Below are 13,013 nucleotides of genomic sequence, written 5' to 3' on the forward strand. Positions count from 1 at the left end.
CATGACTGCTGCGCTGAGGCGGGGGCGGCGAGCCACAGGTCAATTCACTATAAAAATCATGCACAGCTCACAATAGGACTGGGACACAATTATTACTTTAATGGAGCCTTTGTTTTACTTGTACTTAGGCTTAAATTGTTAAAAATGGGGCCAGTCATTTAGCTCCACTGGTTCATTATTTCCTGCAGTGTTGTATTTTCTTTAGCTGAAACAAATGCGGTCCAGTACCTCTATAACAAGGTGTTGGGGGCTTCTGAAATCGTTTGTTATACAGGTCAATTCACTATAAAAGTCATGCACAGCTCACAATAAAACTGGGACACAATTATTACTTTAATGGAGCCTTTGTTTTACTTGTACTTATGCTTAAATTGTTAATAATGGGGCCAGTCATTTAGCTTCGCTGGTTCATTATTTCCTGCAGTGTTGTATTTTCTTTGGCTTAAACAAATGCAGTCCAGTACCTCTATAACGAAGTGTTTGGGGCTTCTGAAATTGTTTGTTATACAGGTCACTTCACTATAAAAGCCGTGCACAGCTCACAATAGAACTGGGACACAATTATTACTTTAATGGAGCCTTTGTTTTACTTGTATGCTTAAATTGTTGAAGAAGGGACCAGTCATTTAGTTTAGCTGGTTCATTATTTCCTGCAGTGTCGTATTCTCTTTAGCCAAAACGAATACAGTCCAGCACCTTATAATGAGGTGTTTGGGTCCCCTAGAATCGTTTTTTTATACTTGTGCTGATCAGGCAAAGAGGTCATGATCGAGTGACTTGGCTTGGTGGGGGAACTGCTCACAAGATGGGGGCTGCAATACCACCACCATTGAGCTTTGGTTTAATTATTAGTGGTGCACGCTTGGCCTTTCTTCACACCCACACCATGGATCTCATATGTTTGTAGTGCAGAAAAAGTTCCTAGGTATTGAGAGTACAATGTAATATACAAATGCGAGATGGTGATCTTCTTTCCCGTTTTTCACAGTACTTTTTCTCACGATGTCAAGGTACTCCTTCTATATTGAGAAAAAGTTCTTGCTTGCTGAATGTCTGAGAGATTGAATGTTTAATAGTAGTAATTCAGACTTGGACATTCTGTCTACGAGTCGGGCTTCGCCTGGAGTACTTTGACGTTTTTGGTGAATCTTAGTGACCAGGCAAGCATAGGAATTCTTGCTCCAGGAGGGCACATGTAGCTTTGAAATGGAGGGCACCTGAAGTTTAAAAAAATGAAGCAGACTCAACTGCAGTTGACATCTTAATGCAAAGCATGCTTGTTTTGGTAGAGAAGGGTTGTTATGAATCATACAAGTAATGGTTACTGCTCTTGCAATGCTTTTATCTTCTCTATGTGTATACATATATATATACAATAGCTGACAAAAATATCATATTTTGCATTTTGGTTTTGAGCCTTGGTAGATTGCTAATGTATGTAAATGAAGTTATGGTAAATATAAAGTAGTGTGTCTGCATGAGAAAGTCTATATTTCTGCAAATAACAAGTCTCACTCTTTTTTAACTGGTATCGTTAAAAATTCTTCATATGTTAGTATTTGAAACTTGTAAATGACTGCCCTTATCAAAAAAGAAATTAGCATAGGACACTGTGCCTACAAATTTGCATAAAAGACACTGTTAATAATTCTTAGGGAAGCCATTTGCTTCGATTACAGTTGACAGTGGCGAGGCACAGATTCCAGTAAAGTGTCAATGATAGCTTGGAGTATCCTCAACCATTTTTGCTATGCTGCAGGTGATGGAATCTCTGGTGGGCATTGCTCGTGGTTTTCTGCTTCCTACGGCATTGTTCTTTAACTCGCTTGCCGCTGCGCGGGCCTCCTGTATAGCAGCTTTTTTTACCAAAAGTAGTACAATTGAGCATTCCTACAACGAACACCTGTACAATGAAATTATCTGTATAACGGAGGATTAATTTTGCCTCCATTTCATTGTGAGCTGTGTGGGGCATGACTTTTACAACGAAGTGACCTGTATAACGTATGATTTTGGTGGCCCCAAGCACTTTGCTATGAATTAATAATAATATTTGGGGTTTTACGTGCCAAAACCACTTTCTGATCATGAGGCACGCCGTAGTGGAGGACTCCGGAAATTTTGACCACCTGGGGTTCTTTAACGTGCACCTAAATCTAAGCACACGGGTGTTTTCGCATTTCGCCCCCATCGAAATGTGGCCGCCGTGGCCGGGATTCGATCCCGCGACCTCGTGCTCAGCAGCCCAACACCATAGCCACTGAGCAACCACGGCGAGTCTTTGCTATGAAGGTGTTTGTCCCTTGCATTCTATACGTTCATTTTTCTTTGTGCCATTATCGCCTAGGTAAAATATTTGGTAAAAATTATTAAACGCATTTATTTACATTTGAGAATAGTTGAAATTTTACTCTGTGCAGTTTCGAAGTCACAGGCGTTTCCTTGTGTGAAAACGTTTGCAACATGGGCCGCCATTCTTTGGTGAATCAGAGTCACACCAAACGTCACGTTTATTTTCTTCTTCACAAGAAAGCTCAGAGGAATCGCTGTCGTCACAAAGCTTGTCATCGCTGTCACTGTCAAAGAGAATGTCCAATATCACGCTGAGACAGAGTACGCTAGTGATTGGACGTCTTCATTTCTTCTGCCACTCGAGATGATCAAAAACAACCAAGAACATACAAAAGTGCGTTCAAGCAACATGGGCAACTATCGCTATCTATTGGAAACGTACCTAACCATGTGCAATAAACCTACAAGTGCTGCCATCCATCAGTAGCTGCAAGGAATACAAAATATATGTGGGCCAGCTTTTGTGCCGGCTTCAGCAATATTGCCACTGCAGGTGTGCCTGGTGATTCGCCGGCTTTGGCAGTGAGTGGTTTAAATGGTGTTCGCTAGGGTTCAGGTCTGTAGAATGGCTTGGCCAGTCCAGCAGGGTCACCTTCCTTTCCTTGATCCAATCCTTTGGGTGGTTGTCTTGCTAGTATATATACTGACTACCATTTTTTTTTTTTTGCCAGTTCTATAAACTTGCAAGGATGATAGCTAGGATGACCAAATAAGACTCCTGTAGGGTGTTGCACAAGCAGTCTGACGAGTCTGTTCACTCTGACAGCTCTTCTTGCTGTTTGCATGCATTCAGTCCTGAAAGCACTTTGGGCTATGGACGGCTTGCTAGAACTTGTCAGTTGCAAGAGCTGCTCACTGGGATTGTCTCATGGCAGATGCAAGAAAAAACACCTGTTTGTTTTGACAATTGTAGGTGTTGCTACTTGCGAGGCTTGATGTAGCAGCACATGGCAAACAGCCAAAGTGAGTGCCAGGATTTCCCATTGGGAAACGAAACCAAAAGTGACAGTTTCCACTATTGCTTTTTCTAGGGTCAAAGAGTACTCGTCTGTGGCATGTCTGAGAATAACCACCCAGTTGCCAGAGATGTGCCATCACACCTCATATTTTGTGCACCATGTGAGGGCCTGCGGGAACAGCAACACTGAAAGCAGTACAACAGACACATGAGATGGGTGTGCCCCCTGCCAGCCTAGGTACACATGGCCAGTGTATGAGACCACTTTAAGAGAGATAAGTGTGTCAAAGGATATGGTAACAAGACTCTGTGCCATGGTTGTCTTAATATGTTGTGTGCAAAGTGAGTCTTGCCTGTACTACATCAGTGTTTTCTCCACTCAGGTGCAGCTGCCCAAGGACGAGTTGGAGCGGCTGTCCAAAGAGGAACTGATCGCAAAGTGAGTGTCCCACTTGAATGTGTTCAAATTGGCTGCAAGGACAGGTGCACACTTTTATTGGGCCTTCGAAAGTATGGCACCTATGAACAGAACAAAACCATAGACTTTGGTCGATTTAATTTTTGGTAATCCCGACCAAAGGCCCCGGACGGTGCCCATACACTTTAATGGGAAAAATCTTTGCTGAAATAGTGTGCACACTTTGTCCCACTGTTTCTCAAAATGATGCACTTCATACTGAAAAGATTTTGCGCCAAAAAACAACACACACAAAAAAGACGACGACACCACGGGCGCTACTTCGACTGTTTAATGAGGGCGAAAGCACTTGACATATATAGCCCTCCACAACACCGCGCATGCGTACAAGGCAACATGGAGTACAAAGTTTTACCAGAGTAGGCGCGATAGAAACTTCAGCTCAGCATCGTAAAGAAAAACCGACGTATCGCTAACACAGTTCGGACCCGCTTTCTTGATGTAGAAGGCTTCCAATGTTTCATGCGATGTCTGATGCCTGCCTCTACCCAAAATCCTCGCATCGCGGAACCGTGGAAAACAATCGGTGCAAGCCCTGCAGTGATCCACAAGTCGCTCACCTTCATTATTCTTTATATCTTTTGCATGTTCCCTAAGTCGGTCGTTGACACAACGTTGTCCAATGTAGGATTTCCCGCAGGACAGAGGAATTTCATATACCACGTTTGTGGCACACTTAACAAAACGCTGGCCGTGCTTCTGACAGCCAGGCATTTGGCTTTCACAAGTTACGCGACGGCTTAGCTGGGCAAGCTTTTGGGGAGCGGAGAACACCACCGGTACATTATACTGGTTAGCCACTTTTTTCAGGCTGTGCATGACTTTATGGATGTATGGTACCACTATAGGCCACTCTTTTTTCTGGGGCTGGGGTAATCAGGGTAGAGTGAGGGGTAGTTTTTTGTGAGTAATTGTCATTGCTACTGTTTTTTCAACATTGAGGGACATTTGCCAATTTTCACACCATGATGCAACCCTTTGAAATGCTTGATTTAGGAGTAGGTGGTCAGATGTGCTTTTAATCTCTGAGTTTAAAACAGTCATCTGCATATAGTTTAATTTTAACTGGGATGTTGTCAACAATGTCGTTTGCTAGCTGGCTAAATTAGCTTCGTTTTTTTATTGCAGCTTATGTAGCTGCTACGCAGCTTTATGCATGCCTCAAAGCAGCACATTCATTTACTGCTTGTGCATGGCTAGTTGTAAAATGTGTTCGCCGTTCGCATTATTACACATGCGCTTGCAACTGCCTATGAAACTGTCCTGGATGAACTTGAAGAGCACAATGCGTTGGCGGGCTAGTAGGTGCGAATCCATAATTACTTTGTTTAGCGCAAAACAATGGACACAGAAAAGATGACCAGCACAAGGCGCTACTCTCAACTGACATCATCTTATTGTGTTACTCCTTTATGGAAAGCAAAAACATAGAAGAACATGTGCAGTGAACATCATGTGCAGGAACCACCAACATCCGATGACCAGAGCACGCTCATGCGACAGAATCCCAAAAACCATATTCAGCGCTGTACAAGGTTAAAGAAAGCACGCTAATGTACTGTGACCCCAGTGTTTGTATGAAGAAAGCTTCTGGTAATTCTCGGGCGGTGGTATCAGGGCTCTTTTTCAAAATCACAGTACAGTGTAACCTCATTAAACCGTAGTTGGCAGGAACTGGGAAAAAGTATGTACTAAACGGTAGTGCTGCTTAACTGAAATAGCATGAGACCATCCACTTACCTGTCAAAAAAGGAACTCAGAGAGAGTGCGATGAAAGGGGAAAAAACATGCAGTATTTATTCACTTCGTGTGACAAAAGTGTTATTTTCGTTTGATGCCACCGTGGCCTAGCAGCGACGACAGCAACCTCAAACTTACTGAAGCTGCAAGCCAGCTTTTCAGCCAGCCTCCTCTTCTGGGCAAACACTCGCATGGCAAATTCCTCGTTGGCATCGCATGCTCTCTATGCTCGTGGGCGGAAGCGCTGCAGAACTCGCGGAGCGCCTTCTTCATTGCGAGGTGCTGTTCTCATCGTGATGATTGCATTCATGAGGCTAACGTAACGCGCAGCTTCTGCCACTGTCGGACTTGTAAGGGTTGAAGGTCATAGAGAGGAACTTGGGAGGACAGGACTAGGCGAGCAGGATTTATTTACAGATATTTACATTAGAACAAAAAATACATTCGACAGTCTAGTGTGGCTCCCAAATGGAGCACGCAAGACGAAGCATACAGCATGCGAGCACGAAGCTCCAAACACACTGCTTCTCGAGCACGAGCACACAGCTCACGATTACGATCACAGAGCACACTGACGAGCACACTTGCTCTTGACGCTCACACTTGCTCTTAAGTTCTTGAAGCTCACGCTTCCGTCATTCTCGCGTTCTTGACGCTTACGCTCACTCTCACGTTCTTGACTCTCACGCTCACGCTCATGTGTTTCTTGTACCACCTCCCAAGCAATCTCAATGCTTTCATCATCATTGCCACTATCTTGAATCGCCTTTATGATAACTGACTTTTTCTTCAGTTCGTCCGGCTCAACTTTCACGTTGCACACCAACAACAAGTCTGACTTTGTCAACTTTCTAAGATCCATGGCAGCTGCCCCAACTGGTGGTTAGAACTGTTTTCCTTCAATAATTTGTGCAAACACACAATATGCAACAAATTCCAGATTCCTAGAGCTATCAAAATACGCACACAACATTTGAAGTCTGGCGTATCAAAAGGAAAAAAAAACCACACGCTCACTTACGGTTGCAGCACCCTGCCATCTGGTTCATTGGTCCGCTGTTCCCGGTTCCTCAGGACTCTGTGGGTCGAAGGCTTGCTCTTCTTCGCTGTTCCAACGTCATAGAAGTTGACCTGCCTTTTTAGAGGAGGAGGGCTCACACACACACGTATGCACTCTGGATTCCCAGAACCCAAGTTGGGCGCGTCCTTGTAGCCAGGTGGTCACGCCTGACCCCAGCCGGCGCCTCTAAATTCCAGAGCTGCCTTTCTCCTGTAGTCGCACGAGTGTCAGCAGACTGCAACGAATCCTGGGGCCCAGGTACTGCAAAGCACCCTTTTGTAGGAAAGCTCTTCTTGCTGCAGAGAGACCATGAAGGTCCGGCAAATCAACCAACAATACACGGGGCGCCAAACGTGGCCAGCCCTGCTGCCATTGCCGATTCTCCAAACGAGGCGCATGGTGGATTAACGCTGCCGTAGTCTCCAGTTCTCCGAAGGAAGTTTATGGTCGGTTGGCGCTGTTGTCCTCGCTGGTTCTCTGAAGGGCGCCACCACCACGGGTCGAAGCACCTGCAGCGGGCTGAGATAGTTTGGCAGAGCAGTACCCCTGCAGGCCATTCGTAACAGGCCTGAATCACCCGTGCTATTGCTTTCCGTGTCGTCCTCATCACTGTCGCTAGTCGACACTTCGGCAACAACAGAGGCAACGATGGCGAAAAGTCGAACCTCACAGCCGACATCTCTTCATGGTTGCAGCAGCACTGCCGAGCAACTTCTTCGCATTCCAAATGCCACACACTGTAGTCAACTGTAGATCCCTGTTGCGTGCCAGCGCCAACTTCTTCGTGTCATGTTTAATAGCACAAACAATATCTAATTATTCTTCTATGCTGAGCACCCAGCATCTTTTTAATCCAAGCTTTGGCATGATGTGAGTTCTTGCTTGCACGATGCCACAACCCCATAACACTCTCTGGCACAGCGCCGAAATGATGTTCATGTTGATGTAGCTTCATGCGCAATTGCACAGGGCACTTGGAGGCCATTGTTCTGATCTCTGAGGCTTGTTTCTCTGCCGGGCCGCCCGATGTAGACGACGCACCGTTATGTTTGTGCGACGAAAAGTGGAAACACTATGTGTTAACCGATACGTACACAATAAGCTAGTACGGTTTCATCATCATCATCAGCCTTGTTCCGCCCACTGCAGGGCAAAGGCCTCTCCCATACTTCTCCAACTACACCGGTCATGTACTAATTGTGGCCATGTTGTCCCTGCAAACTTCTTAATCTCATCCGCCCACCTAACTTTCTGCTGTCCCCTGCTATGCTTCCCTTCCCTTGGAAACCAGTCCGTAACCCTTAATGCCCATCGGTTATCTTCCCTCCTGATTACATGTCCTGCCCATGCTCATTTCATTTTCTTGATTTCAACTAAGATGTCATTAACTCGCGTTTGTTCCCTTACCCAATCTGCTCTTTTCTTATCCCTTAACGTTACACCTATCATTGTTCTTTCCATAGCTCGTTGCGTCGTCCTCAATTTAAGTAGAACGCTTTTCGTGAGCCTGCAGGTTTCTGCCCTGTAGGTGAGTACTGGTAAGACACAGCTATTATACACTTTTCTCTTGAGGGATAGTGGCAACCTGCTGTTCATGATCTGAGAATGCCTGCCAAACGCACCCCAGCCCATTCTTATTCTTCTGATTATTTCAATCTTATGATCCGAATCCGCAGTTACTACCTGCCCTAAGTAGACGTATTCCCTTCCCACTTCCAGTGCCTCGCTACCTATCGTAAACTGCTGTTCTTTTCCGAGACTGTTAAACATTACTTTAGTTTTCTGGAGATTAATCTTTAGACCTACCCTTCTTCTTTGCCTCTCCAGGTCAGTGAGCATACATTGCAATTGGTCGCTTGAGTTACTAAGCAAGTCAATATCATCAGCGAATCGCAAGTTACTAAGGTATTCTCCATTAACTTTTATTCCCAATTCTTCCCAATCCAAGTCTCTGAATACCTCCTGTAAACACGCTGTGAATAGCATTGGAGAGATCGTATCTCCCTGCCTGACGCCTTTCTTTATTGGGATTTTGTTGCTTTCTCTATGGAGTACATCCAACAGGCATGACCTGTTTATAAGGATAGCTGCAAATCTAAAAACTGGAGTTTACCGTTCCGAAGTAGCTCATGTGTGAAACTTAAACCTTTGCCATTGTCATTGAACAGAGTTAAAAAAAAAATTTAGGGGTTTTACGTGTCAAAACCACTTTCTGGTTATGAGGCACGTCATAGTGAAGGACTCCGAAAATGTTGACCACCTGGGGTTCTTTAACATGCACCTAAATCTAAGCACACGGGTGTTTTCGCATGTTGAAATGAAACAAGAGTTGAAACAGTGAAACAGAGTTGAAATGTTAACTACCATAACAGAGCACTTGTTGTTAGTCTGTTTATTCAAAATAAGAAAATCGTCAACATATCTAAAAATTTGAATCACACTATGAAATAGCTCATCGTGCAGTATTGAGTAATAAAGATCTTCGACGTCCACAGTAAATATGTCGGCTACTAAAAGGTTGTCTTCCAGAAAGGAAACAACATTGAAAGAATTCTTTATGCCATAAGGATAATCAATAGTTAAATATTTCAACTATTTTTTGCAAAAGGCGGCTAACGCAAAGCTGCCAGCAGTTGTTTTCACTGACTATTGTACGGAAAGCTACATCCAGTTTGTGCATTTTTGCTGTGAAAGAAACCTCTAGAGCAAGCACCTTACATTGTTTGACATCTTTCACAATCTTGGTGAGGCCTATATTTTCTAACAAAGAAACGGCCTTGCGTTTTACCTTTTGAGCTTTCTCGTTTGCCAGAATGAAGTTCTTGTCGACAGCCTGAATGGCTTTTTTTTAAAGACAGCAGCCGGAGCTATCATGAAACCGCCCTCTTTGTCACTCAGTAACAAGTGAAGTTCATTGTCTCTAAAAAAAGATACTACTTTCTTGATCAAAGCTGTTGAAGATGGCATGTTCTTGGTGACGGTCTTATGAAGGCAATCAACTCCATCCAGGAGGTGCCGCTCCTGGTCCTCTAGTCCTGCTTTCCTTGCGATGCGCCTGTTCAAGGCCATTAGCTCATGTGCAGGAATTCTCGGTTCCGTGCTAAACTATGGCTCATTCTTTTCAATTCAGCAAGTTTGTCAGCAAGCCTGACGTTACCGTGTACCTGAAATCCAAGGTGACACGTTGTTTTTTCCTTTCTATGCGGGGGTCTGGACCGGAGGAGTAGCAACAGCTGCTTCCACCAGAATTCTGTAGTCTGAGCCGATAGACGTCTGTAGAAACGAAAGTTCCTCTCGGCCACAATATAATTGTCGCACGAGTAGCAGACGGCTCTCAACCAGTTGTACAAAAGACGTACCTGCCGCCAAATTTCAGAACGGAGAATCCGGCACATTCGCTGCACGTGACCAACAAGGCTTGACGTTCCCGAAGGGAACCGTTACGTCTCGAGGAAAATGTCCATTCTTCATGCAGAACGTAAGCATCCTAGCACGGCACACAGCAAACACTGTGACTGACCAGGACAGCAGGTTCAGGAGATGACACAGGGACACAAAAATCAGGGCCCACAGTAGAAGAAAGACAGTTCAGCACAATGCATTGACGGGCTAGTTTGTGCGAATCCATAATTACTTTGTTTAGCTCAAAACAACCGACACAAGAAAGACGGCAGGCCAAGGCGCTACTCTTAACTGATATATAAGATTCCGTTGTCATGTGGCAAAGTAGGGCAGTCAGGCCACTGTGTTAAGGAGCGCCTGAGAGAACATGAGTGATCCATACCGACAGGCACAGGTTCCCATTTGGCTCAACATTGTAAAATATGCAAGTGCAAAGCTATGTTTCGTGATACTACGATTTTGAAAAAGAGCCATGATACCACCGCCCGAGAATTATCGGAAGCTTTCTTCATACAGTCATTGGGGTCACAGCGCATTAGTGTGCCTTGTTTAACCTTGTACAGTGCTGAATATGGTTTTTTGGATACTGTCGCATGAGTGCGCTCTGGCGATCAGATGTTGGTGGTTCCTGCACACTGTGCGTGTTCTTCTAAATTTTGTTCTCTATAAAGGAGTGACACAATAAAATGATGTCATTTTAGCGTAGAGCCTTGTCCTGTCGTCTTTCTTGTGTCTGTTGTTTTGCGCTAAACAAAGTAATTGAAGAGCACCATCAGTTAAAAAAACAAAGATATTAGAAAAATGGAAGTTATGAAGGATACATCAAAGAACTGAGACACGGAGTATGTGGAAGAATGAAATTCCCACAAATTCATGCTGTGGAGTGGGTCGCGAGGGAGGGTGGGACACGAAAGTGCAGACGGCCTTAGAAGTGCACAAGGCAGCAAACAGACACCGTGTTGCAGGGCTGTCAGAGGGCTTGGTGCCGACGAACACACAGTCCTACGTCCAACATAAATGGGCCTTGCAGAGGACCGTGCAAAGAAAGATAGCCGAATACGATCGCACTCGGCTCCTTTTGGTCATCGAGTCTGGTCGCAACGTAGCACAAAAGTTCTGGTCGTATGTGCGAATGCTTGATCGGAAAGATCCTCACCAAGAACACAGCCAGGCTACGCCACTTACTGGTTTTTGAAGCTTTCATTGCCAATTTAAAATTATAATTCCTACTTAAATTGTGGACAGCATGCTGTATTCTATCACTATAAATCATGATCATTGCATTTCTATCTACATTTCGCAACACATTCTTGCCAGTTGTCAGTCCCTTTAACTGGGCTACCATTCTATTTTTCACTAAAACAGTAAAGATGCATTAGTGCCAGCTTGAACTTGAAAAAGGGGGTACCAACAAAACACGAAGGATGTACGCACGCTGGACTTTCAACTGTAGTTTATTAAAATTTACATTGCCGCACATACCGTATTTACACGACTGTAAGTCGACCACTTTTTATAAATTTGAAAATCTGAAGTTGGGGGGTCGACTTACAATCGAAACCAAAACATGGCACCGCCAAAAAAAAGCGAGACCAATGGGAGCTACAACGTAGTTACAATTTTATGTTTGCTCTATGGCCCTATCCGTAGCGTTTTGCTATCCCGCATGTTCGTTCACTTTCCGGAAGGGTTTTTCAACATTTTTGAAAGTTTTACAGCGCACACAACAATCATGGGGGGGCGGGGGTGTCGATAGTTGATGGAAGCGCCGCTGTTCCATTCGTGCCGGCACCCTCAGAATGGCGGCGCTTGAGGGGAGTATCGGTAAATCCTTCCGACCAATTACGATAACATCAGTTATATATAGGCTGGCGATGCAGGCGGTGAAATTAAAAATGCAGTCATGGGTAGAAAGTAGATAGTCTGTTCGGGCTTACCCAGTGCATAGAAATAGCTAAGGTGAAAAATAGACCTCTGTATTTCATGCCACCGCTGCATCCTACGCCACCGCTGCACCCTGTAGAGGATGCAGTGGTGGCGTAGAGGTAGAACACCCGCGTCGTGTGCAAGAGGTCCGTGGTTCGAATCCCGGTGCCGCGCAATTTTCCACCGGATTAAAAAAAAAAAAAAGAAATCCGCGTGTTGATAAAATTGCATAAACAGGCCTGGAGTGTGGCCTGATCCCAATGACCAGAACCGGTAACGCACTCCCTCACCAGAGCAGGCTTGGCCACCCTGGTGCAGTACTTGGCCACAACCTCCTATATGAACACAACAATCAAACCCCGGCCCTCATTCCCCAGCAGCTGCGAAGCAACTGACATCGGCGGCGGTCAGACCTGCAACGCAGCAGAGGGTGCTAAGAATCCCTGGCTCCGGACAGGCCGCCATTAGAATATGAACCTGGCAACATTTAACGCTAGGACGTTATGCGTTAGGCTTGGAGGAGTTAGAGGGCAGAATTGGAGGAATTAGAGGGCAGTAAATGGGATATAATAGGGCTCAGTGAAGTTAGGAGGCCAAAAGAAGTATATACAATGCTAAAAAGGGGGCACGTCCTGTGCTACCGGGGCTTAGCGGAGAAACAAGAACTAGGAGTCGGATTCCTTATTAATAAGAATATAGCTGGTAACATACAGGAATTCTATAGCATTAACAAGAGGGTGGCAGGTCTTGTTGTGAAACTTAATAAGAGGTACAAAATGAAGGTTATACAGGTCTACGCCCCTACATCCAGTCATGATGACCAGGAAGTCGAAAGCTTCTATCAAGACGTGGAATCTGCAATGGGTAGAGTGAAAACAAAATACAATATAGTGATGGGCGACTTCAATGCCGCGGTAGGCAAGAAGCAGGCGGGAGACAAGGCAGTGGGGGAATATGGCATGGGCACTAGGAATAGCAGGGGAGAGTTATTAGTAGAGTTTGCGGAACAGAATAATATGCGGATAATGAATACCTTCTTCCGCAAGCGGGATAGCTGAAAGTGGACGTGGAGTAGCCCGAACGGCGAGACTAGAAAT

General features: G+C 44.9%; 1 protein-coding gene across 6 annotated transcripts in view; it reads left to right on the forward strand.

Annotated features, from left to right (window-relative positions):
• Positions 1-13,013, forward strand: part of fl(2)d (Pre-mRNA-splicing regulator female-lethal(2)D) — a 187,757-nt gene that overhangs the window by 45,916 nt on the left and 128,828 nt on the right. For all 6 annotated transcript variants that reach the window (XM_075694705.1, XM_075694701.1, XM_075694702.1 and 3 more), the window contains exon 3: positions 3,694-3,749. In XM_075694705.1, the coding sequence (XP_075550820.1) occupies positions 3,694-3,749 (56 nt within the window). The remainder of the gene's footprint in view (positions 1-3,693; positions 3,750-13,013) is intronic.

This window comes from Dermacentor variabilis, chromosome 6 (assembly GCF_050947875.1).
Source record: "Dermacentor variabilis isolate Ectoservices chromosome 6, ASM5094787v1, whole genome shotgun sequence".
NCBI classification, from domain to species: domain Eukaryota; kingdom Metazoa; phylum Arthropoda; class Arachnida; order Ixodida; family Ixodidae; genus Dermacentor; species Dermacentor variabilis.